Below are 27,789 nucleotides of genomic sequence, written 5' to 3' on the forward strand. Positions count from 1 at the left end.
CAGCTCGGAGCTCCGTGGTTGGGGCCTCTACTCTTGGGTTGAGTAGAGAATGAAAAGTGTCAAAGAGACGTTTAGGGTTATTGGACAGTGTGGTGATGAGGGTGTTGAAATAGGTTTGTTTGGAGAGGTGAAGGGCAGTGTTGTATGTTCTAAGCATAAACCTATAATGGATGAAATCTTCGTGTAGATTGGATTTTCTCCACAGACGTTCGGTGCACCTGGAGCACTGCTGCAGGAAACGTGTTTGCAGGGTGTGCCAGGGTTGTCGCCGTCTGTCTTGTGGTGTTCTATTTATAGGGGGTGCAAATTCATCGAGGGCACTTTGAAGTGTTTCATTGTAATGCTTCAATGCAAAATCAGGACATGAGAGGGAGGAGATAGGGCAATGAAGACTGCAAGTTCTTCAACATTGTGTTAATGGCCTGTATGTTTCTATAAGTATGGACAGTGGGGGTGACCTGAGCAGCCTGGCAGCTCTTGATAGAGAATGAAAGAAGATTGTGGTCAGAGAGTGGGAGAGGGGAGTTTGCAAAATCATCCACTGCACAAAGCCGAGAGAAGACCAAGTCGTCTTCATGCGTTGGAGAATTAGTAAGCTGCGAAAGGCCAAAGGATGAGGTTAGAGATAAAAGGCGAGTAGCAGATGGGGAGAGTGGAAGAGCAATGGGGATGTTGAAATCTCCCATGATGAGGGTAGGGATGTCACAGGAGAGTAAATGTGGAAGCCAAATGGCAAAATGATCCAGGAACTGTTGACAAGGGCCGGGAGGACGATACACCACCGCCACTCGCATGGAGAAAGGGGTGTAGAGTCTGACGGCATGGACCTCAAAAGAAGGGAAGACTAGTGAGGGTAGTTGAGGGATAACCTGAAAGGTACATTTTGGTGATAGGAGACCAACGCCTCCACCTGCTCTATTGTCTGATCTTGGGGTATGAGAGAAGTGTAGTCCCCCCGTATGAAAGAGCAGCAGCAGTGGTAGTGTCTGACTGCTGGATCCAGGTTTCAGTAAGAGCCAGAAGGTTAAGAGAATTAGAAAGGAAACAGTCATGAATGAAGGAGAGTTTGTTACACACTGAGCGAGAATTCCAAAGTGCACAATTAAGAGAGACAGATGGCATGCAGGGAATATTAATAAGATTAGAGGGGTTTCTGAGTGTAGCAGCTGGGGGGTTTGACATTCTGTAACATGGGGGACCAGGGTTGGGAGCAATGTCTCCTGTGACTAGGAGAAGGAGGATAAAAAGAGTGAACAGATGGTTAAGTGATTTGTGAGAGCGTCTCTTATTTGAATGGTGTGACTGACTGGATCTGTGCAATTTAACAATGTGAAAAGAGCGTGAGTGCTATACATAGGAGAGGAAAGGAGCGAGGGACCGATATGGATGGAGTGTAGAGAGTTAATGCCAGGGCGGTGGATGTTTGTGAATGCATTATCACCTGGGTCCAAAACTGGGGTTTATTCTCCGCCAAAGGAGTAGCATTAATACCCCTCAAAGGGATAGGAGTCCGCTGGGGTATCATAGGAAAACCACAACGTTTAGCAAAGTCTAAATCCATCAGATTCAAAGCTGCTCCTGAATCTACAAAAGCCTTAGCGGAAAATGTAGACAAGAAGCAGATCAGGGTGATTGCCAAAAGGAACTTAGGCTGTATACTGCCCACAGCAAATGTGTGAGCAAAACGCTTTTCTCGTTTAGGGCAGACAGAAATAGTATGAGAGGCGTCCCCACAGAAAAAACACAGCTTATTACGCCTTCTAAACTCCTGATGTTGCGCCCTAGACAAAACCCTATCACATTGCATGGGTTCAGACGTTCGTTCGAAAGGCAGCAACGCCTCTCATGTAGTTTTACGTACACGTAAATGCCGATCAACTTGAATGGCCAATGACATAGAGTCGTCTAAACCAGAGGGAACAGGAAATCCCATCATAACATCTTTTACGGTTTCTGCCAAACCCTTCCAAAAGAGCTGCTAGGGCATCAATTTAGCAGGGAGATGACAATTTTAACCTGCCGCACAGAGCTCCCCAATGAGTTAGGTTTCAAAGCAAAAAATAGTTTACAATTATTCTTAAAATTCAAAAATTTAGACCGATCCCCAGAAAACACATCAGGAGTAGGGATTTTTGGTTCAACAGCAGATGATTGAGCGAGATAGGCAGAAATGCCCGCACTTCAGCAGCGAGCTGCTCAACACGCTCAGACAATTGCTTAGTCTCCATTGCTTAGTCTCCATTTAGAAAAAGAAAAAAAAATAATCTCCTCCTGCAGCCCCAGAAAAAAAAGAGGAAAAAATATACAAGAAAAAAAAAATTCTGACACCCTTTTTTTAAAAAAATTCTTTCCTACTTTAGAGTACCCTAGAGTCTACAGTTAGGCTGGTGATTCTGTTATGAATGGGTCACCGAGGAGGAGAGCAAGCCCAAGCTAAGCCACAGAAAACCAGAGAGGTTGGTAACTAAGGGGATTGCAGACCCCTGATCCTATCCACACAACTAGCAGTAGCCGTGGAGCGCACCTATGATGATCCTAGACGCCTCAGCACAGCCGGAGAGCTATCTAAGCCTAAAGCAAGAAAGGGGAAATCTAAACTGCCCCAGAGCAGACCCCAAAGGAATAGATAGTCCCCAAACATATATTGTCGGTGAGACAAGGTGAAATCACAAACGCAGGCAGGAAAATAGACTGAGCAAATGATGGGGCCCACACTGACTAGACAGGACAGGAAAGGAAAGACACTGTCTGCAATCACGCAAAAAACCCTGCAAAAAGTCCAACACATCTGATGCAAAAAACACTGAAGTCGCACTTCGCCCACTATATCAGCACTCTGGTATATTCTGAAAGGAGAGCAAAAAGAGGCCAATCTAATAAGGGACAAAAACAAACTGGCACAAGCAGTAACATATGGACGGTGATTCAGCACAGCCTCAGCCGGAGCTGGCTGACCCACACAAAACTGAGATAGACAAAACCAGATCAATGCAAACAGAATAGCAAATGAACACTTAGCTGAACATGCAGGGACTGAGCTGGAAACATCAGACCTCAGGAGGCAGAAGAAAATCAACAGCAGGGATAGATGGAGTCGGCTGTCTTAAATCCCAATCTGAAACCCCAGATCTCTAATTGTCGTCCTCATCAGTTGGCAAGCCTCTGTTAATCAGATCAGCTCCATTACCTCCAGTAAGCACCAGAGGGAGCCCAGAAAGAGAACTCGCAACCCCTCTGTCAATCTGACCAGCTCCACTACCTTCAGTAATAACCAGAGGGAGGCCAGAAAGCGAATTCACAACACATGTGTGCCTCATCAGTACCACATGGACGGGTGCTAGGAAAGAAGCGTAACAGTAAGCGAGCCAGAATAAAGTCTTCTATTAGAAATAAAACAAAACAGTTTTACTTTTTTATTTAAAAATAACAAACACAGTTATACTCACCAAATGCCTATTCCACCGAAGCCATCATTCTCCTGTAATAAAACTAAAATTATAAATACAGTAATAGTAATGGGAGTAATAGTACCATCAGCCTCCGCCTGCTGTCTCTTTTATCACTTAAATGTAACTCTCATCATTCTCCCCTGCTCGCGACGATCGCCGGCAGAGCTGGGGAGAATGATGAGAGCCGTGTTCAGCGCCGGGGAACAGCGCTTACTGTAATGTTTCTTCCCCGGCGACAATGCGTGTCACATGGATGACATCCTTGTGTATTATGCATATGCACATGTGCGGGACAATTTGTGGCCCGTGCTGATATAAAAAAAACGGACATGTCCGCGTGTTTTGCCCACGGACACATGGCCTGTGGAAACACACTGACATGTGCACAGACCCATTCACTTGATTAGGCAAATAGCGTTCCATTCCTCCCGAGTCTCTCCGTATGGCTAAGTAGTACTGAACAGCCACATATGGGGTATTGTCATATTCAGTAGAAATTATGGGGCAAATTTTGGTGCCATTTTTACCCACTTATTGTGTGAAAATGTAAAATCTTTGGCAAAAACAAAATTTTGATGGTAAAAATGTAGTTATTTTGTCTTCACTGCCCAGTGATATAAAATTCTGTGACACACCCATGGTGTCAATATGATCACTGCAACCCTAGACAAATTCATTGAAAGGTGTATTTCGTAATATTGGGTCACTTATGGGGGGGATCGGCTGTTCTGGCCTCTCATGGGCTCTCACAGTGAGTCATGGCACCTGCAAACCATAACAATAAAATCTGGCGCTCCTTGCCTTCTGAGCTTTGCACTGTGCCTTAAAAATATTTCCCGATTAGATGTAGGGTGTTGGCACACTTAGGGAAAAAATGGACCTCAGTTTGTTGTAAAAAAAATCCTATTACCCCTTAGAAAAATTAACAATTTGGGGCTAAAACAACATTTTAGTGGTAAAAATGTAATTTATTCTTCACTGCTCAGTGGTATAAAATTCTGTGAGGCACTTGTGGTGTTTAATATGATCACTTCACCCCTAGATGAATCAATTGGGGAGAGTAGTTTGTAAAATGAGTTCACATATAGGGGGTTTCTGTTGTTTTGGCACCTCAGGGGCTCTGCCAATGTGACATGGCACCCTCAAAACATTCCAGCAAAATTTGAACTCCAACATGGCGCCTCTTCCATTCTGAACTTTGCACTGTGCATTAAAAGAAGTATTCCTCTACATAATGGGTATCGCCTTACTCAAGAGAAATTGCACAACAACTTTTGGCGTCCAATTTCTCCTGTTACCCTTGGTAAAATAAAAAATTGGGGGCGAAAATATAATTTTTTTTTATAAACATCCCAAAAATTCCTGTGAAACACCTGAAGGGTTAATAAACTTATTGAATGTGATTTTGAGTACCTTGAGTGGTGCAGTTTTTAGAATGGTGTCACTTTTGTTTTTTTTCTATCATATACACCTTTCAAAGTGACTTCAAATGTGATGTGGTCCCTAAAAAAAAAAATGGTATGAGAAATCGCTGTTCAACTTTTAACCCTTATAACTTCCTAACAGAAAATGTTGTTTCCAAAATTGTGCTGACGTAAAGTAGACATGTGAGAAATGTTAGCTAAGTATTTTGTGTGACATATATCTGTGATTTAAGGGTATGAAAATTCAAAGTTGGAAAATTGCATAATTTTCGCCAAGTTTCCGTTTTTTTCACATATAAACTCAAGTTAAATCAAATAAATGTTACCAATATCATGAAGTACAATATGTCACGAGAAAACAGTTTCAGAATCACTGTCATCCATGGAAGCATTCCAGAGTTATTACCTCATAAAGGGACAGTGGTCAGAATTGTAAAAATTGGCCCGGTCATTAACGTGCAAACCACCCTCCGGGGTAAGAGGGTTCAATTTACTAGTTTTTAATTAATACTTTAATAAAGTTTATTTTTATCCTCTAGATTTGCTTAAGATATATCAATACTTTAGAGATTACGAGCTTCCAATATTGAGATGCAGCAGGAGGTAATGGCGCCACTGCCTCAGTGGCAGTTAGAGGAGAGGGAGCCTGGTCCCAAGAGGGGGCTTATGTGTGCAGATGTGGGTGTGGTTCAGGAGGAGGGATATAAGGTGTCCTCTCTGAGAAATGTACACAACTATAAATGGCTGCGGCTCCACTATAGATGGCCTCAGATTGCAAGTTAGTGAAATTAAAGAGGACATCAATCACTTCAGACAGGACATACATACATTCCATGAAAGAATGGGCAAGTGGAGAAAATAGTTGGTGTAGTGGAGGACATTGATCCTGGCATGCAGGAGGAGACAAACATGCAGAATATTAATATGCTTCTTAATAAAGTTGGATGACCTCAAAAATAGGTCACGATGAAACAATCTGCGCATTGTGGTGGTGCCTGCAAAGGTGGAGGGCCAAAAACCAGTCAATTATTTTAAATCTTGGCTTATGGATATGTTTGGTAAAGAGGCCATGTCCCCCTTTGCCATAGAGCGTGCTCACAGAGTCCCTGCATTTCCAGGTCCACCTGGCACACAGCCTCGCCCTATTACAATGAAACTCCTTTATTTTCGAGAAGCAAGAGATCACAAAGTTTTAACCATCAATGAAGCAGTTGTGTCCATATATCTGGATTTTCGGCAGAGATGCAAAGGAGGAGAGCACAATTCATAGACATGAAAAGGAAACTGCGTGCAAAACAAATCCCATATTTTTCTTTATATCCAGCACATCTTGGCGTGGTGGCAGCAGGGAAAGTCCAGATGTTTGAAAATCCCAAATGGTCCCTGAGCCATTAAAATGGAAATGGAGGAGTTTCTTCAGGAGAGGGACACTGGTCGTGTATCCATGCGATTGTGATTTATATATTTTTTCTTATTATTTAAAGACCCGGCCAGTTCAGAGCTGGTCTGATGTATGGATCCCTTGAAATTAGGGGGATTTAAGTTCTAAGTGTCTAAGTGCCTAAGTGTTTGGATTTCTACATCTTAAGGAAAATTATTATTATTAATTATTATAGCACCATTTATTCCGTGGTGCTTTACATGTGAGGAGGGGTATGCATAGTAAAAATAAGTACAGTATTCCTAAATAGTACAAGTCACAACTGGTACAAGAGGAGAGAGGATCCTGCCCACGAGAGCTCACAATGTACAAGGGATGGGTTAGGATACAGTAGGTGAGGGTAGAGCTGGTTGTTCAGTGGCTTGGTCGATCGGTGGTTACTTCAGGTTGTAGGCTTGTCGGAAGAGGTAGGTCTTCAGGTTCTTTTTGAAGGTTTCGATGGTAGGTGGAAGTCTAATATGTTGTGGTAGAGAGTTCCAGAGTAGGTGGGATGCGCAGGAGAAATCTTGTATGCGATTGTGGGAAGAAGAGATAAGAGGGAAGTAGAGAAGGAGATCTTGTGAGGATCGGAGGTTGCGTACAGGTAAGTACCAGGAGACGAGGTCACAGATATAAGGAGGACACAGGTTGTGGATGGCTTTGTATGTCATGGTTAGGGTTTGGAAATTGGAGCTGTCAGGAACACCGCACTGCACTTGCTCACTGAGCCAGGGTGCGTGTCCTGAGTACAAAGACTGTGCACAAAGATACCTGCGGAGCGAGCAGCAGTGGTGACAATGCATGCTCCAGGACCTGAATCACGTGACTGCTGGGGGCGTGGCCTAAGCTCCACAGAGCTAGGAGCTGCAGGGAAACTCCTAGAAGGGTAACTACAGGACAATGATACCAAGGAGCATAGACAGAGACAGATACCAGATCAGGCCGGGTCAATTCACGAGATAGCAGGACAGTACCAAAGGGCTAGACTGAAAGAATAGTCAGGACGTAGCAATAGATCAGAAAACCAGAACAGGTATTAGACGGTACAATAGGGGTAAACTGTAACGGAGTAACGATAGCCAAGCCAGGAGGTCAGAACCAGAAAAGACAATGGTACCAAAAACGAGAAACGGAGTACAGAGTGAAGGAACAAGCCGGGTCATACACGGGAAGCAAACAAACAATGCAGAGTACACGCACACCAGGGGTCAGACACACCAGAATAGCAGTATAACTGACAGAGAATGCCAGTATGGAGTGAGCATAAATACCCCTCCCAGATCCAAAGAGAGGCCGGCAATGTTAACCCTGTCAGAACAGGACATTAACCATGTCCTAACCATGACACCGGCAATGTTAACCCTGTCAGAACAGGACATTAACCATGTCCTAACCATGACAGTACCCCCCTCATAATGGGGGGCCACCGGACCCCCAGGTTTCTCAGGGTACCTGGCATGAAAAGCCCGCACCAGTCGATCAGCGTGCATCGAACTGGCCGGAACCCACGATCGATCCTCAACGGAATATCCCTTCCAATGGATAAGGTACTGAAGTCTCCGGCGCACCCACCGCGAATCAATGATGCGCCCTACCTCGTACTCCAGTTGACCCTCTACCAACACTGGTGGAGCCATGGATGAGGGATCTTCTCTAACTGTCCCCACAGGTTTTAATAGGGACCTGTGGAAGACGTTAGAGATTTTGAAGGAGGTGGGAAACTGTAATCTGTATGCCACCGGGTTGATCACCTCTACAATCTTGTATGGGCCAATAAATTTGGGGCCCAACTTCATAGAGGCTATTTTAAGTTTGATGTTACAAGTGGACAACCAGACTTTTTCCCCCACTGTCAACGCAGGAACCACCCCCCTCCTCCTGTCTGCAAAATGTTTGAACTACTTCTGGGCTTTGGAGATGTTCCCCTGTACCTCCTTCCAGAGGGTTTTTAATTGTTGTATCATCCCCTCGGCACCAGGGCAATCCGAATCCATACGGGAAAATTCCCCAAACTGCGTAACAAACCCATAATTGACCAGAAAGGGAGGCTTTCCGGTAGACTGATTAACCCGACAGTTGAATGCAAATTCTGCCATGGGCAATACCTCACACCAGTCTTCCTGTCTGGAGGAGGCCAGGCATCTCAGAATCTGCTCCAATGACTGGTTGGTGCGTTCCATTTGTCCGTTAGATTCCGGGTGATAGGCAGAGGAGAATGACAACGTGACCCCCAACTTCATACAAAACGCTCTCCAAAACCTGGCCACAAATTGCACACCCCTGTCCGACACCACGTTCACAGGCACTCCATGCAGTCGAACAATGTGCTGTATAAACAAACGAGCCAAGGTTTCAGCAGATGGTAACGCAGGTAATGGCACAAAGTGGGCTTGCTTAGAAAATCTATCAACCACTACCCATAACACTGAGTTGCCCTTGGAAGAGGTGGAAGGTTAGTGATAAAGACCATGGACAGGTGTGTCCATGGTTTATCCGGAATTGGCAAAGGCACCAATTCCCCGGCCGGCCGGACCTGAGAGCTTTTAGAGCGTGCGCACACCCCACAAGTATTCACAAACCTTTTTATATCAGTACCCATAGAGGGCCACCAAAAACCCCTAGCTACTGCCCCCCGGGTAGCTGCAATACCAGGGTGTGCACTTAACATAGAGTCATGAAATTCTTGAAGGAGTGTGGGACGGAATTGTTCGGGTACAAACAATTTACCTGGGGGTTTATTCCTGGGAGCTTGTGCTTGTGCTCCCAGAATCTCTCTCTGTAACTCAGAGGAGATTTCGGCTACAACCACTCCCGGTTGAAGAATGGAGGAAGTAGGTTCTGGAGGGGACACAGAATCAAAACTTCGGGATAAGGCATCTGCCTTTACATTTTTAGACCCTGGTCGGAACGTGATGATAAATTGAAATCGAGAAAAAAAAAGTGCCCACCGAGCCTGTCTGGGGGTCAATCTCTTAGCAGACTCGATATAGGCCAGGTTTTTATGATCAGTGACGACCGTAATGGGATGAGCGGCCCCCTCCAAAAAATGTCTCCATTCTTCAAAGGCCAATTTAACTGCTAACAGTTCCCTGTTACCGACATCATAGTTTCTCTCGGCCGACGAGAACTTCTTAGAAAAAAAGGCACAGGGTTTGAGGTTAGTCAGGGTAGAGGGGCCCTGTGACAATACTGCCCCCACCCCCACCTCCGAAGCGTCGACCTCGACGATAAAAGGTCTTGACGAATCGGGTTGTACCAACACAGGGGCTGTAGTAAAACACTTCTTTAATGCCAGGAAGGAATTTTTTGCGGCCACAGACCAAATTTTTACATCTGCCCCTTTAAGTGTGAGGTCCGTCAAGGGTTTTACCACCTGCGAGAACCCTTTAATGAACTTCCTATAATAATTAGCGAAGCCCAGAAATCGCTGCAACCCCTTCAGGTCATGAGGCTGCACCCAATCTGTAATGGCCTGAACCTTCCCTGGATCCATGCGGAATCCCTCCCCGGATACAATTACACCCAGAAAAGACAGTTCTTGCATAAAAAATGAGCACTTCTCCAGCTTAGCATACAAATGGTTCTCCCGGAGTCTCATAAGCACCGTACGCAGATGATGCAAGTGTGACTGACTGTCCTCAGAGTAAATCAAGATGTCATCCAGGTAAATGACTACATAACGTCCAATCAAGTCAGAAAAAACAACATTAATAAAGTTCTGAAAAACCGCAGGAGCATTAGTGAGGCCGAAGGGCATAACCAGGTTTTCAAACAGCCCCTCAGTTGTCAGGAACGCTGTTTTCCATTCGTCCCCCTCCCAGATCCTTATAAGGTTATAAGCCCCTCGTAGATCGAGCTTAGAAAACCATTTGGCCCCCGTGAGTTGATTGCATAAATCAGGAATCAACGGGAGAGGGTACGTGTTCTTAACAGTAATTTTGTTCAGTTCTCAAAAGTCGAGGCACGGTCGCAACCCACCATCTTTTTTCTTTACAAAGAAAAACCCCACTGCCACGGGTGAGACCGAGGGCCGAATATGCCCCTTGCGAAGGCTTTCTTTAATGTACTCTTTCATAGCTTGGCGCTCAGGCCCGGACAAATTAAACAAACGAGCCTTGGGTAATTTGGCTCCAGGTACTAAATCGATAGCACAATCGTATGGTCTATGTGGTGGGAGTGCCTCGGCCTCGCTTTCGGAAAACACATCTTTAAGGTCTCTCAGGTACTCCGGAATACCCTCCAGACCGACAGATGACACAGATACAGATTTTATCGGATTGACAAAAGAAACCGGGTTACAACACAGACCATTATCATTACATCCCCAACGGGTGATCTCCCCCTTCACCCAATCAATAAGAGGATTGTGGCGTTGCAACCACGGCATTCCCAATACCAGTCCTGCAGGCAGATTATTCATAACGAAACAACTTAAATTTTCCACATGAGTGAAACCCACTTTCATAGAAAAAACTTCAGACATAAAACAAATTCCATCCCGGGTAAGAGGGGATGAATCCACAGCCACAATTTTAACAGGGTCTTTTAACCTGACTGTCCCTATCTTATTAAGAGTCACAACTTGGGCATCAATCAGATTAATGGAGGAACCACAGTCAACAAAGGCGGTGGTCATAACAGGACCGCCAGCAATTTCCAATTCAACCTGGAGGACCATTTTTATACGTGAGAAAAAATGTACCTGCGAGTCTGGACAACCTCCTCGATTGTTGCCCAGACTCAGTCGTTTCTCTGAAGGTTTCTCTGAAGAAGGGCAGGAGGGACAATTCCTTTTCCAATGTCCAGAGGCTCCACAGTAAAAACATAGTAGGTTGTCTCTGCGGTGCCTTCTCTCTTTCTCCTTAACCGAGACTGACCCAACGTTCATGGGCTCAGATACGGGTGAAGTGTCACACAATTTGGGGTACAAGGGAGACTCTTGTTGCATCATTCCTCTAGCACGGAGTCTCCGGTCCATACGGACCGCCTGCATCATGGCGTCCTCCAGGGTATCAGGAGGCGGATGTAATGCCAGAGCGTCCTGCAGATGGTCAGAAAGGCCCCTGCGAAACAACCCCCTCAGGGCGGCGTCATTCCAGGATACTTCAGCGGTCCAACGTCTAAACTCTGAGCAGAACCATTCGGCAGAGTGTCTCCCCTGTGTCACACTCATCACCATATCCTCTGCCAGACGCACTCTATCAGGCTCGTCATAAATGTGCCCCAGAGCCTCAAAGAACAAGTTCACTGACATACGTTCAGGAGCAGAGGAAGACAGAGAGAAAGCCCATGCTTGCGGAGCCCCCCGAAGTAGGGAAATAATGACCCCCCACCCTCTGGAACTCATCCCCGGAGGAGCGGGGCCTTAGAGAAAAAAAAATCTTGCATCCTTCTCTGAAAGACCTGAACTCTTTTTTATCCCCTGAGAAGGGATCGGGCAATTTGACTGGAGATTCGGGGGACGCTAATGACACATCCCTACCCCCAGAACTAGAAGCCCCTGCATCGACAGCCCCCTGCACAGTAACCACCAACTGTTGCTGGGTATGGGCCATCGTGCGCTGTTCCACATTGAGTTTATGGAACATTTGGGTCAGGTGCTTGACCTGATCAGCCAAGGCTTGTATGGGATCCATGAGGATAATACACACTTTTTTTTTTTTTCCCTTCAGAGGAAAAAAAAACTGAAACGGTCAGTTATAATGTCAGGAACACCGCACTGCACTTGCTCACTGAGCCAGGGTGCGTGTCCTGAGTACAAAGACTGTGCACAAAGATACCTGTGGGGCGAGCAGCAGTGGTGACAATGCATGCTCCAGGACCTGAATCACGTGACTGCTGGGGGCGTGGCCTAAGCTCCACAGAGCTAGGAGCTGCAGGGAAACTCCTAGAAGGGTAACTACAGGACAATGTTACCAAGGAGCATAGACAGATACCAGATCAGGCCGGGTCAAAGTACGAGATAGCAGGACAGTACCAAAGGGCTAGACAGAAAGAATAGTCAGGACGTAGCAATAGATCAGAAAACCAGAACAGGTATTAGACGGTACAATAGGGGTAAACTGTAACAGAGTAACGATAGCTAAGCCAGGAGGTCAGAACCAGAAAAGACAATGGTACCAAAAACGAGAGACGGAGTACAGAGTGAAGGAACAAGCCGGGTCATACACAGGAAGCAAACAAACAATGCAGAGTACACGCACACCAGGGGTCAGACACACCAGAATAGCAGTATAATTGACAGAGAATGCCAGTATGGAGTGAGCATAAATACCCCTCCCAGATCCAAAGAGAGGCCGGCAATGTTAACCCTGTCAGAACAGGACATTAACCATGTCCTAATCATGACACCGGCAATGTTAACCCTGTCAGAACAGGACATTAACCATGTCCTAACCATGACAGGAGCCTTTGGGTAATGGGGAGCCAGTGCAGGGATTGACAGAGAGGCGAGGCTGGGGAATAAAGGGGGACAGGTGGATTAGTTGGGCAGCAAAGTTTAGAATAGATTAGAGGGGTGCGAGAGTGTTAGAGGGGAGGCCACAGAGCAGGAGGTTGCAGTAGTCAAGGCGGGAGATGATGAGGGTGTGGACTAGGGTTTTGCAGATTCTTGCTTGAGGAATGTACGTGGTTTGAAAGAGAGATCAGTGTCAAGGATAACCCCGAGGCAGCAAGCTTGTGAAAATTGCATTGGTTATGTTTTCCAAACTCAGGCTACCTAATACCACTACTTTTCACTGGTTGGGAGGTTTAAGTTTAATTTTGTGTTGTATTAGCAGTATAAAGGAGATTATGCATCAGGGAAAATACAATATACTGGAGTATACGTTTGAGAGTCGGGAGTTATGCTGTCAGGTATTGCCTCGTGTTTGGGAATACCGTATGTAGTTAATATTGTGGCATGGAATGTTAGGGGATTGGGGAAGGTGCTGAAAAGGGGGGTGATGTTTCATTGGTTACGCCAATACCAGCCTGATATAATTGCATATCAGAAACATATATGACAAATGACAGATTATATCTAATAAAGAGGACATGAGTGGGGAAAGGGTTTCACTCAGTCTATTTGTCACAGAGGAGTAAGTGTCCTAATATATAAGAATATACCATTTATAGGGCAAGCGACCAAAATTGATGCAAATGGTAGATATATATGTATTGCTTGAGAATTTTATAATAAAAAAAATAATTATAGTAGCACTAGCTGCCCGGGCATAGTAACTAACTACGGTTAGTTATAACAAATTATAATGAATATATATATATAGCTGAGTGTAGAGCCCCGCCTCCTCCACATAGCCAAATTCACTATAATATCCAACATCATCCCGTCAGCCAGAGCTACCGGACTACTACCCCTAATATCCCACATCATCCCATCAGCCAGAGCCACCGGACAGCTAAACTCCAAAATGAAAAGGCTCCAGGTTCTGACCATCTTCCAAGGGAATTTTTTAAAGAATTCTACTTCCTAAACTGCTGATAATGTTGGAGGGGGGCAGCAATAGTTGGGAGGTTACCTGCTTCAATGAATGAAGCATTTATTATCCTGCCAAGAAAAAAACTCAATGCCTTTTTTTTTTTTTTTTTTTTAATTTTCTAGAGCAGTAATGCAATTCAAATTTCTTATATTTCGTGTTTGCGTGCTATAGCGATACAGAGTGTTACTTTATTTGTTTGTCATATATGGAGATGGCTACTCTTAGTAAGCTGTTTTCATGTGATCAGTCTTTTGATATTTGTATACTTAGGCTCTCTGACTGGGCACTCCACTCCTCAGCCTCAGGCCTTTCTAATTACAGCAGGATCCTACTCTCTCATTTAAATGTAGGCTTCCCAGCAATGAGAATTGCCTTACCGTGGCTCCCTGGTACACATGAATTTGCCAATTTATGCGCTAGGTATTCTCAATTTTTTAATAGTTAGAAGATTACCTGCTTCAGTGACTGAAGCAATGTTATCCTGATAAAGAAGCCAGGAAAAAAACAGATTCCTATAGACCAATTTCTTTTCTCCCAATAGACAAAAAACTATTCTCTAAAGTATTAGCCATGAGGCTAAATAAAGTGATGATGGAGCTGATACATGGCGACCAATTAGGTTTTATGCCTAATAGGTCCACGGCTATTAATGTTAGAAGCTTATACCTTCACCTGTAAATGTGTAGTGTGGAAATTGAGCATAGCGCTATAATGCCCCTCAGTGCTGCAAAAGCGTACAACAGTGACGTGTAGAATTATCTATGGGAAGTCCTGAGTAAAATAGGGATGGAACAGAAGTTTATAAACTGGGTCAAATTACTGTACGGATCACCATTGGCAAGAGAGAGTTAACGGACACCTATCATGTCCTTTTCCAGTAGGTGGGAGTACTTTCCAGGGATGCCCGTTCTCAACCCTCCTATTTCTTCTTGCTCAAGTGCTGCTGGCATGTAGACTAAGAGACTCACAGTAATTTGTGGGTTTCATGTGTAATAATATAAAGGAAAAAGTACGTTTGTACGCTGATGACATGCTGTTGTATGTGGGAAAACATTCTTGGGCCCAATAATGTTGTAAATAAAGGAGTTTAGTCATTGGTCAGGCTTAAAATCATCGTTGACCGTTACGTCATCAAAGGTCATTGTCGCAAGGCATCGCTGGGAACAGGACTTGCTGGGAGCATCGCTGAGGCCTGGTGACGCTGCGTGGGACACCGGAAGGTGAGAAAAACATGATTTTTTTATTTTAATTCTATTTTTTACAGGGATATGGTACCCAGAGCCTGGAGGAGAATCTCTCCTCTAGACCGTGGGTACCATCCGCACATTTTCCGCTTACTTTGCGCATGGTGGGCATAGCCATGCGGAAAGTAAGCAGAACAATGCATTCCTATGTGTGCGGAATTTACACAATTCCGCAAAAAGAATGGGCATGCTGCGTATTTTTCCGTGATGCGATTCCGCCATTGAATTCAATGGGTTGCTTAGTTTATGCGGTTTTGCAGCATTTTCGTGGCGATAAAGCGCATAAAATCCGCAGGAATAACGGACGTGTGCACATAGCCTAAAGCTATGGTGGACATTCAGTCCTCTGCAAACAGGGTGGCCATGCAGGTTAATTATATATATTCTAAAGGGGTAAAGTGAAGAAGCAAAATGTCGGCATTTAATCCTTACCCTGGCAATCCGAACAGTTCCCTACCAGGAGATATTTTCAGAAGCCAATGGTACTAATGGGAGTTATGGAGCGCTCTCAGGCACCCACGGCTCAACCAATATGTCCATAAACGTAAATACAGGTGTATATATACCTATTCCCAACACAATATAAACCCGAAAAGCAAACTTCAAATAATTTCTTATTTTTTTCTTAATTTTTATTAGATGATATTGACTGACAGTCTGTGACCATACATAAATCACCATTATTTGCAGATTTTTTTTTTAATAAAAAAATGTTTATAAAAATAAATCGAAGCATAATCCTCAATATAGCAATATATCCTTCCGGTTGATTATAAAACCCCCAAAAAGTTCTTACGATTTTGTGATGCATCTGTGAAAATAACTGTGTGTGTGTGTGTATATATATATATATATATATATATATATATATATATATATATATAGTTAAAAATATTATCTGGAAGATTTTTTTATATATTTCTTGGAGATCCATAGACATCCGTTATATTACTGAGAGTAAGGTGAGAGAAAGAAAGGCAATGCAAAATCACACTGATCATTATATAACTGAATGAATTTTAAAGTGCACATTCAAGCCTGTTGGTTTAAGGCTGGACCTTCCTGTATCAAAACATTTTTTGGAGATGAATTATACTGAAAAACAGTTGATTCAGAATTATAGACAAGATTCATATACAGAGAAGAGGAGGGGTTAGGGTTGGTTTACTTAAACGCCGAAAAGTTAAAATGAATTTATGATCTAAATACACTTAAACTAAAAGGCTTGAATGTGGACTTTAAAATTCATTCAGTTATATAATGATCAGTGTGATTTTGCATTGCCTTTCTTTCTCTCACCTTACCCACAGTGATAAAATGGAGATCTGTTATGAATGGGAAACCGAGGAGGAAAAAAAGACAACAAGCTAAGTCTCAGAAAACCAGAGAAGTTGGTAACTATGCAGATTGCAGATCCCTGATCTACCCGCACAACTAGCAGCAGTCGTGGAGCGTTCCTACGTTGGTCCTAGACGCCTCGTCACAACTGGAGAACTACATAAGCCTAAAGCAGGAAAAGAGTAAAACTAACTGCCCCAGAGCAGACCCCAAAGGAAAGACAGCTCCCCACATGCATTGACGGTGAAACAAGATGAAAATACAAACAAAGGCAGGAAAAATAGGCTGAGCAAACGATGGGGCCCGGCTAACTAAAAAGGACAGAAAAGGAAAGACACTGTCTGCAATCTGCCAAAAACAACCTACAAAAATAATGTCCGACACTTCTGATAGCAAAATTAACCCTGAAGTCACTAGACTTCTAAACCTATATCAGCACTCTGAAATATTCTGAGACAGAGCAAAAAAGAGGCCAATCTAATAAGGGACAAAAAGCAGATTGGCAAATACTGATTTTAGGAGTGGAATTTCAGCATAGCCCCAGCAGGGGCAGGCTGATTACACAACAAACTGAATTGACCAACAAGCGCAAGTGTGAACATTAGCAAAAAGCAAACTTAAATTGAGAAGACTGGAAGAGAGCTGAAGTGCAGGACCTGAGAAGCAGACTGAATCACCAGCACCCGGATAGGGCGTCGGCTGTCTTATATCCAGTCTGATACTCCAGAGATCCAATCGTTATCTTCCTCATCAGGTGGCAGATCACTACAACTTAAACCAACCGCACTACCTCCTGTCACCACCAGAGGGAGAAAGGAAGGGGAACTCTCAACTGGTGGAGCAGAAAATGAGTTCATGACAGAGATCTATGGATCTCCAAGAAATATATAAAAATCTCTGAAATATTTTTAACTTTTTATATATACACTCACTGGCCACTTTATTAGGTACACCTGTCCAACTGTGTGTTAAGACTTAATTTCTAATCAGCCAATCACATGGCGGCAACTCAGTGCATTTAGGCATGTAGACATGGTCAAGACAATCTCCTGCAGTTCAAACCGAGCATCAGTATGGGGAAGAAAGGTGATTTGAGTGCCTTTGAACGTGGCATGATTGTTGGTGCCAGAAGGGCTGGTCTGAGTATTTCAGAAACTGCTGATCTACTGGGATTTTCACGCACAACCATCTCTAGGGTTTACAGAGAATGGTCCGAAAAAGAAAAAAATCCAGTGAGCGGCAGTTCTGTGGCCGGAAATGCCTTGTTGATGCCAGAGGTCAGAGGAGAATGGGCAGACTGGTTCGAGCTGATAGAAAGGCAACAGTGACTCAAATTGCCACCCGTTACAACCAAGGTAGGCAGAAGAGCATCTCTGAACGCACAGTGCGTCGAACTTTGAGGCAGATGGGCTACAGCAGCAGAAGACCACACCGGGTACCACTCCTCTCAGCTAAGAACAGGAAACTGAGGCTACAATTTGCACAAGCTCATCGAAATTGGACAGTAGAAGATTGGAAAAACGTTGCCTGGTCTGATGAGTCTCGATTTCTGCTGCGACATTCGGATGGTAGGGTCAGAATTTGGCGTAAACAACATGAAAGCATGGATCCATCCATCCTTGTATCAACGGTTCAGGCTGGTGGTGGTGGTGTCATGGTGTGGGGAATTTTTTCTTGGCACTCTTTGGGCCCCTTGGTACCAATTGAGCATCGTTGCAACGCCACAGCCTACCTGAGTATTGTTGCTGACCATGTCCATCCCTTTATGACCACAATGTACCCAACATCTGATGGCTACTTTCAGCAGGATAATGCGCCATGTCATAAAGCTCGAATCATCTCAGATTGGTTTCTTGAACATGACAATGAGTTCACTGTACTCAAATGGCCTCCTCAGTCACCAGATCTCAATCCAATAGAGCATCTTTGGGATGTGGTGGAACGGGAGATTCGCATCAGGGATGTGCAGCCGACAAATCTGCGCCAACTGTGTGATGCCATCATGTCAATATGGTCCAAAATCTCTGAGGAATGCTTCCAGCACCTTGTTGAATCTCTGCCACGAAGAATTGAGGCAGTTCTGAAGGCAAAAGGGGGTCCAACCCCTTACTAGCATGGTGTACCTAATAAAGTGGCCAGTGAGTGTATATAGTATATGTTTATTTTCACATATAGGAACATAGTTTTTAAGGTTGAAGGAAGACTTTAAGTCCATCTAGTTCAACCCATATCCTATTCTAACCTGCGCTAATATGTTGATCCAGAGGAAGACCAAAAAACACATGGCAAACAGAAAGCTTCACATTGGGGAAAAAAATTCCTTCCCAACTCCACATACGGCAATCAGACTAGTATCCTGGATAAACGCCCTATCAAGGAATCTACACTGTGTTCCAAATTATTATGCAAAAAATATTTCCTCATATTTTCTCTAAATTACCTATATGAATTGCAGTCATTGTTATTTTCCAGTCATCTAATATTCTAGTATAATTGCAATGTTTTTGAACAAACTGCCTATGAAAACAGTATATTTTTAAAAATAAGAAACACTCAAAATGCATGTTCCAAATGATTATGCACAGCAGAGTTTTCAACCTTTTTATTTTGAACAAAAAAATGGTCAATTGTGAAATTATAAGCATTATCAGCTTATTACAAAATGAAATCAAACAGTTTTCAAGTCAAAACTTTATTCTAGGTGATGTTACATTTGCACATAGGACCCCTTGTTCGAAAGAAGCTTCTGAACTCTCTCTTCCATTGAATTTGTCAGTTTTTGGATGGTTTGTGCTTCAATTGTTTTGCATGTGGACAGAATACCCTCCCAGAGCTGTTGCTTAGATGTGAACTGCCTCCCGCCATCATAGACACTCCTTTTGATGATGCTCCAGAGGTTCTCAATGGGGTTGAGGTCAGGGGAAGATGGTGGCCACACCATAAGTTTGTCCTCTTTTATGCCCATAGCAGCCAGAGATGCAGATGTGTTATTTGCAGCATGAGACGGTGCATTATCATGCATGAAAATGATCTTGCTGCGGAAAGCACGGTTCTTCCTCTTGAACCATGGCAGGAAGTGCTGTTTTAGAAACTCCACATAGATTATGGAGTTCATCTTTACCCATTCAGGGATCCTAAAGGGGCCGATAATCTCTCTCCCCATGATTCCAGCCCAAATCATTACTCCACCTCCTCCTTGTTGGCGCCTTAGCCGTGTTTTCATGGGGTGTCCATCAACCAGCCATCCTCCACTCCATCCATCTGGACCATTGAGCGTTGCACGTCACTCATCGGTGAACAAAACAGTTTGGAAGTCAGTCTTCATGTATCATTTGGCCCACTGGAGCCGTTTCTGCTTGTGTGCAGTGGATAGAGGTGGTCGACAGGATGGCTTACGCACAGCTGCAAACCTCTGAAGGACCCTGCATCTTGTTGTTTGCGGGACGTTGGAGGCACCAGCAGCTTCAAAAACTTGTCTGCTGCTAGGACAAGGCATTTTTGCAGCTGCTCTTTTAACCTGACGCAATTGCCTGTTGGAAAGAGTCCTCAATTTTTCCTTATCAGCACGCACAAGTGTGTGCTGGGAATCAGCTACATACTTCTTGATTGTGCGATGATCACGATGAAGTGTCTTGGCAATGTTGATTGTAGTCATGCCTTGACCTAAATACTCCACAATTTGTTGCTTCTCAGCAGCCGACACATCCTTTTTCTTTCCCATTTTGACAAGAAATGTAGGCTGCTTAATAATGTGGAACAGCCTTCTTAAGTAGTATTGCCTTTATTTGGACACACCTGCCAAACTAATTTGCACAGGTATCTGCAATTGCTTTCAGTGATATAAAGAGCCCTGACACACATCACCATCAATGAGTTTAAATGACAAACAAAAAAATTCTATCCTTATCACTCCTAAACTCTTTTTGCATAATAATTTGGAACACAGTTTAGTATATATAACCTGTAATATTATACTTTTCAAGAAAGGCATCCAGTCCCTTCTTAAATTTTAGTAGGGAATCACTCATTACAACATCATATGGCAGAGAGTTCCATAGTCTCTGTGATTGTGATTAAACCTTCTTTCCTCCAGTCGTAGAGGATGCCCCCTTGTCCCCGTCTCAGGTCTAAGAGTAAAAAGATCATTAGAAAGGTCTTTGTATTGTCCCCGCATATATTTATACGTTGTAATAAGATCACCCCTAAGCCTTCGTTTTTCCAAACTAAATAACCCCAAGTGCAATAACCTGTCTTGGTATTGTAGACCCCCCAGTTCCCTAATAACCTTGGTCGCTCTTCTCTGCACCCGCTCCAGTCCAGCTATGTCTTTCTTATACAGTGGGGAAAAAAAGTATTTAGTCAGTCAGCAATAGTGCAAGTTCCACCACTTAAAAAGATGAGAGGCGTCTGTAATTTACATCATAGGTAGACCTCAACTATGGGAGACAAACTGAGAAAAAAAAATCCAGAAAATCACTTTGTCTGTTTTTTTTCATTTTATTTGCATATTATGGTGGAAAATAAGTATTTGGTCAGAAACAAAATTTCATCTCAATACTTTGTGATATATCCTTTGTTGGCAATGACAGAGGTCAAACGTTTTCTGTAAGTCTTCACAAGGTTGCCACACACTGTTGTTGGTATGTTGGCCCATTCCTCCATGCAGATCTCCTCTAGAGCAGTGATGTTTTTGGCTTTTCGCTTGGCAACACAGACTTTCAACTCCCTCCAAAGGTTTTCTATAGGGTTGAGATCTGGAGACTGGCTAGGCCACTTCAGGACCTTGAAATGCTTCTTACGAAGCCACTCCTTCGTTGCCCTGGCGGTGTGCTTTGGATCATTGTCATGTTGAAAGACCCAGCCACGTTTCATCTTCATTGCCCTTGCTGATGGAAGGAGGTTTGCACTCAAAATCTCACGATACATGGCCCCATTCATTCTTTCATGTACCCGGATCAGTCGTCCTGGCCCCTTTGCAGAGAAACAGCCCCAAAGCATGATGTTTCCACCACCAAGCTTTACAGTAGGTATGGTGTTTGATGGATGCAACTCAGTATTCTTTTTCCTCCAAACACGACAAGTTGTGTTTCTACCAAACAGTTCCAGTTTGGTTTCATCAGACCATAGGACATTCTCCCAAAACTCCTCTGGATCATCCAAATGCTCTCTAACAAACTTCAGACGGGCCCGGACATGTACAGGCTTAAGCAGTGGGACACGTCTGGCACTGCAGGATCTGAGTCCATGGTGGCGTAGTGTGTTACTTATTGTAGGCCTTGTTACATTGGTCCCAGCTCTCTGCAGTTCATTCACTAGGTCCCCCCGCGTGGTTCTGGGATTTTTGCTCACCGTTCTTGTGATCATTCTGACCCCACGGGGTGGGATTTTGCGTGGAGCACCAGATCGAGGGAGATTATCAGTGGTCTTGTATGTCTTCCATTTTCTAATTATTGCTCCCACAGTTGATTTCTTCACTCCAAGCTGGTTGGCTATTGCAGATTCAGTCTTCCCAGCCTGGTGCAGGGCTACAATTTTGTTTCTGGTGTCCTTTGACAGCTCTTTGGTCTTCACCATAGTGGAGTTTGGAGTCAGACTGTTTGAGGGTGTGCACAGGTGTCTTTTTATACTGATAACAAGTTTAAACAGGTGCCATTACTACAGGTAATGAGTGGAGGAAAGAGGAGACTCTTAAAGAAGAAGTTACAGGTCTGTGAGAGCCAGAAATCTTGATTGCTTGTTTCTGACCAAATACTTATTTTCCACCATAATATGCAAATAAAATGAAAAAAAAACAGACAATGTGATTTTCTGGATTTTTTTTTCTCAGTTTGTTTCCCATAGTTGAGGTCTACCTATGATGTAAATTACAGACGCCTCTCATCTTTTTAAGTGGTGGAACTTGCACTATTGCTGACTGACTAAATACTTTTTTTCCCCACTGTACATCGGAGACCAGAAATGTACACAGTATTCTAAGTGTGGTCACACTAGAGACTTTTATAGAGGTAAAATTATGTTCTCCTCATGAGCATCTATGCCTCTTTTAATGCATCCCATTATTTTATTTGCCTTTGCAGCAGCTGCCTGACACTGGCCACTAAATGTGAGTTTGTTGTCCACCCTTACACCCAGGTCTTTTTCAGTGACAGTTTTTCCCAGTATTTTACAAATAAGCACATAATTATACATCTTATTTCTTCTGCCCAAGTGCATGACCTTACTTTTTTTTTAAATCAGATTTTTATTAACAATATTCAAATTGACAACTACACACAATTGTGTCAGGAAAGGAGAATAGTCATGTTTACAAACATTTTGAAACAATCCCCCAGTTCCCCCCCTCATCTTCCCCCTCCCTTATATCCTCTATAAACAAGAATGGGACATTAGCATACATTGCTTACACAATAAAACAACATCCCTCTGGAATCAGTTTCTCTCCATCCACGGTTTCCAAAGTGTTTCAAAAGTTTTCACACTTTTCCTTTTTTCATAAATATCCTTTTCCATATTAATAACCATATCAGACTGTCTATAAAATTCCCGCAGAGTCGGCGGTTCCCCACTCAACCAGTGCCTGGCAATCAACTTACGTGCAACATACAATAATCTAGCTATGGCCAGTTTATGATGATTTGGAACTCGGATCTCCTCCACATATCCCAATATATATATCACAGGATCGCTTGCGATTGTACAGCTGTACGATTTCCCAATTGCTTCTCCCACCTCCAACCAATATGCATTCAATCTCGTACATTGCGGAACCCCCTAACCAAAGTCGAGTTCCTAATTGTCTGTGCCAGGGGCTCTACTGCCAACGCGAAAAGCAGCGGCGACAGCGGACACCCCTGTCTAGTCCCCCTATATAAACCAAAACTTCCAGATAACTCTCCATTAACTCTCACCCTAGCAGTCGGAGAAGAATACAATAACCTCACCCACGAAATAAAAGTCGGTCCGAAACCAAAAGATCTCAAAACCTCCCAAAGATAGCACCATTCAACACTATCAAACGCTTTACGCGCATCCAATGAGACCACAATTCTATTACCCTCGTTGTCCGACGGCAGCTGCAAGTTCAAGAATAATCTACGTAGGTTTATCGCTGTAGACTTATTCGGCATAAAACCAGATTGATCAGGATGGACCAGATTCTGGACCACACTTGCCAAACGGCCAGCCACTACTTTAGCCAAAATCTTAACATCCGCCGTCAACAGCGAAACTGGCCTATAGGATTCCGCCAATTCCGGGTCCTTTCCTTCCTTTAAAATAACTACTATTGTCGCTTCTCTCATGGACGCCGGCAGCTCTCCCTCCCGTAGCGCCTCATCAAAAACTATCTTCAATTTAGCCACTGAAATATCCAATAAATTCTTATATATCAAAACCGGGAGTCCATCAACACCAGGGGCCTTGTTGTTAGTCATTGACATGATAGCAAGTCTAATCTCCTCCTCCGTTATAGGTTCATCCACCTCCTCCTGTCGCCGTCCCCAATCCTAGGAAGTTTCGCCCCCCCCAAGGAAGCTTTCAATATCCCCCACTGTAGCCCTCAACCCAGATGAATACAACTGTTCATAAAAACTTCTAAACTCCCCCAAAATATCCACTACTTCTGTCAATACAGTCCCTTCCTCTGTTCTTAGTTTGTACACATACAATGATTCTTTCTGTGCCGCCGCTACCACCGAGAGCAAGTGCCCCACTCTTTCCCCTTCCTCAAAAAACTGTAATTTCCGAAAAGCTCTTCTTCTCTCCGCCTTTTTCATATACAACTTATTAACCGCTTCCTGAGCTTCCCGCATGACCTTACTTTAATCCCCATTAAAGCTCATTTGCCATTTATCAGCCCAAGCTTCTAGTTTGCATAAATCCTCCTGTAATATAAAAATTGTCCTCCTCTGTATTGATTACCCTGCAGAGTTTAGTGTCGTCTGAAAATATTGAAATGCTACTCTGTATGCCCCCCACAAGGTCATTAAAAAGAAATAGCTTTTGATTAAAAAAAGCATTTTTTACTGTGTGATAGCAGCAAAAGATAAAAAAAGAAACAATTAAATCTGGTATCGCTGTAATCGCACCGACCAGAAGAATAAATCCACCTTATCACTTACACCACACGGTGAAAAACAAAAATAAGATCTATTATTATACTGCTGTCTATTTGTTCATTCTACCTCCCAAAAATCAGAACAAGGCTTCGTTCATATTTATCATGCGCTCTCTGGTGAGCGCTTACATCAAGGTTTCCATATAAATTGTCCAAAACTGCGATTTGGTCAACCCCCTAGAATCACTCACTCATGAGGCAGATGAAGTCACTTTGGACTGGTCTCTGTTCCGTTGATGTCCCATAATTTTAGGCATCTTTTTAGCGCACAAGTATGGATAACCATATTATTATTATTATTATTTATTGTTATAGCGCCATTTATTCCATGGCGCTTTACATGTAAGGAGGGGTATACATATAAACAAGTACAATAATGTTAAACAATACAAGTCATAACTGGTACAGGAGGAGAGAGGACCCTGCCCGCGAAGGCTCACAATCTACAAGGGATGGGTGAAAATACAGTAGGCGAGGGTAGAGCTGGTCATGCAGCGGTTTGGTCGATCGGTGGTTACTGCAAGTAACCATACATCTATGAACTCATAAAAACATGGATACCACCGGAGAAGACGCCAATCGGAGATGCTTCCATCTCCCTCATTATGGTGGGTGGTTGCATTTGTGGATTCATCTGAAATGCATTGTATGGGATATACACAGAAACCCCGACATAAGTGCTCAGCGTAGAACGCAAGAATGTGATCCCAGCCATTTACAGGGCGCTTATTGCCAGCACCACAAGCTGGGCACAATATATGGGGGCCCTACTATATATGGGGTTCTACACTGTATGTTGGCACAATGTAGGGGCATTATACTGGCATATTTGCAGTTCTCCAGAAAAAAGCCTAGCATTGATGTTACAAAACAATCACTGCAGCCATATTAAATTCATTGAGAGGTGCAATTTCTACAATGAGGTCACTTTTGTGGGTTTTCTGCTGTTCTAGCTACTTTGGAACTCTGCGAAAGTCGCCCACAAACTATTCTAGCAAAAGCCGTGCTCCAAAAGCCAAATAGCGCTCCTTCCATCTCAGCCCCTGACATGTGGCCAAACAGTAATTTCTAACAACATATGGGGCAGCATTCTGAAGAAATTGCACAATAAATTGTGGGGTCTAATTTCACCTATTAACCCTTGTGTACCTGACAAATTTGCAGCAAATATAAACATAACAATCATTTGTACCACTAAAATGTCATATTTCCATGTCTTGCTGTTATAAAACTTTGCGAGGCACCTATGGGTTCAAAATATTCACAACACCCATAGATGAATTCCTCAGAAGTTTTGAATATGAGGTCACCTGGGGGGTTCTGCTGCTTTGTAACCTCAAGGGCTCAGGTAATGGAGCCCACAATCTATTCAAACAAATTCTGCATTCTAAAAGCCAAGAAGCGCTCTTTCCCATCCGATCTTTGCCGTGTGCTCAAGCAGTAGTGTGCAACCACATATGCTGCCATATTCAGGGGAAATTTTATAACAAATTGTGGGGTGTAATTTCTCCCAAAAACCCTTGTGTAAATTATACATTTGGTGCTAAAACAATATTTTAGTGGATTGTTTTTTTTTGTTCTCGCATTGAAATGTAAACATTTGTGAATCACCTGTTTGTTTAAAATGCTCACTACACCATTTAATGAATTCCTTGAGGGGTCTAATTTCCTAAATGGAGTCACTTGTGAGGGGTTTCTGCTGTTCTCGCATGTCAGGAGTTCTCCAAATGTGACATGACATTCACAATCTATCCAAGACAAATAGCACTCTTTCATCTCCTAGCACATTTTTATGGGTAAAATGTGGTTTGTTTGTTTTTTTATTTTCACAGCTCTACGTTATAAACTTCTGTGAAGCACCTGGAGGATCAAGGTGCTCATCACTCCTCTAGATATATTTCTTGAGGGATTTAATTTCCAAAATGGGCTAACTCGTGGGAGGTTTCTACTGTTTAGGCACATCAGGGGCACTCCAAATGTGACATGGCGTGTGCTATCGATTCTGAAATCTGATGTGCGCCCAAACAGCGGTTTTCTACCACATATGGGGTATTGGCATACTCAGGAGAAGTTGCAAAAAAAAGTTTTGGCTCCATTTTCTCTTTTTACCCTTGTGAAAATAAAAAATTTGGGGCTGAAGTAAAATTTTTGTGAAAAAAGTTAAATGTTCATTTTTTCCTTCCACAGTTCTTTAGTTCCTGTGAAACATCTGAAGGGTTAATAAATTTGTATGTGGTTTTGAGGACTTTGAGGGGTGCAGTATTTAGTATGGTCTCACTTTTGGGTATTTTATGTCAAATAGGCCCCTTAAAGTAACTTCAAATGTGATTTGGTCCCTAAAAAAATGGTTTAGTAAATTTTGTTGGGAAAATTAGAAATTGCTGCTCTTATAACTTCTTTAAAATAATTTGTTTCAAAAATTGTGCTGATGTAAAGTAGATATGTGGGAAATGTTGTTTATTAACAATTTCATGTGATATAACTCTGATTTAAGGGGATAAGAATTAAAAGTTTGAAAATTGCCAAATTTTTGCCAAATTTCCATTTTTTTCACAAATAAGGGCATCACATCAAAGAAATTTTACCACTATCAAGAAATACAATATGTAACAAAAAACAGTCTCTGAATCAGTGGGATCCATTGAAGTGTTCCAGTTATTACCTTATAAATGACACTAGTCAGAATTGTAAAATTTGGCTTGTTGATTAAAGTCAAAATTGGCTCTGTCACAAAGGAGTTAAATTCAGTGCCAAATATGATGTACAGTACAATTTTTATGATTAAACTATTTATTTTTAGTGTAGTTTCTTTTTTCATTATTTTGATTCTTTTGCAGCAAACTTTTGAAGATTACAGCAAGTCTTCAGCTTCCTGTTTCAATTTTAGTTGTGGCCTTTGGACATCTTCATTTATACAGAGTACCTTATTTCATTACATTTTCTTTTTTTCTACATTCATTGTCATGCTTTATATAGTACAGCTGTTGGCGCCTATTCTGAATTTTCCTATAATTAGATATTTGCACATTAATTGTTAATATAGTTTTGAAGACTAAGTGAATAAAAACATTTGCATAAATATGTTGTTGCTGCAGTGTTATCTTTTATTGTCCATATATTTTTTCAGTTAATGTGAATGCACAAAGCATGTCATGTGGTTCAAAAATTTTCTGAGCAAAAGTATCCATAGTCTGTTTCCAAGTAAAAACATTGGTGCCTCCATTACTGCTTAGTCAGCAGTTTACTTGTAATTATTTTGAGGAAAAGTGCTCACTGAAAATTATTTTTATGGACTAAAATATAACCTTTATCCCGTT

General features: G+C 42.9%; 1 protein-coding gene across 3 annotated transcripts in view; it reads left to right on the forward strand.

Annotated features, from left to right (window-relative positions):
* The window catches only part of PGAP1 (post-GPI attachment to proteins inositol deacylase 1), a 794,782-nt gene extending 767,229 nt beyond the window's left edge, over window positions 1-27,553 (forward strand). For all 3 annotated transcript variants that reach the window (XM_073558145.1, XM_073558147.1, XM_073558146.1), the window contains one exon: window positions 27,310-27,553. In XM_073558145.1, the coding sequence (XP_073414246.1) occupies window positions 27,310-27,448 (139 nt within the window). In that variant the 3' untranslated portion in view covers window positions 27,449-27,553. The remainder of the gene's footprint in view (window positions 1-27,309) is intronic.
* The last annotated feature ends 236 nt before the right edge of the window (window positions 27,554-27,789 follow it).

Source organism: Dendrobates tinctorius, unplaced genomic scaffold, assembly GCF_039654945.1.
Source record: "Dendrobates tinctorius isolate UK_male_01 unplaced genomic scaffold, ASM3965494v1 ptg000254l, whole genome shotgun sequence".
Taxonomy (NCBI): Eukaryota; Metazoa; Chordata; class Amphibia; order Anura; family Dendrobatidae; genus Dendrobates; species Dendrobates tinctorius.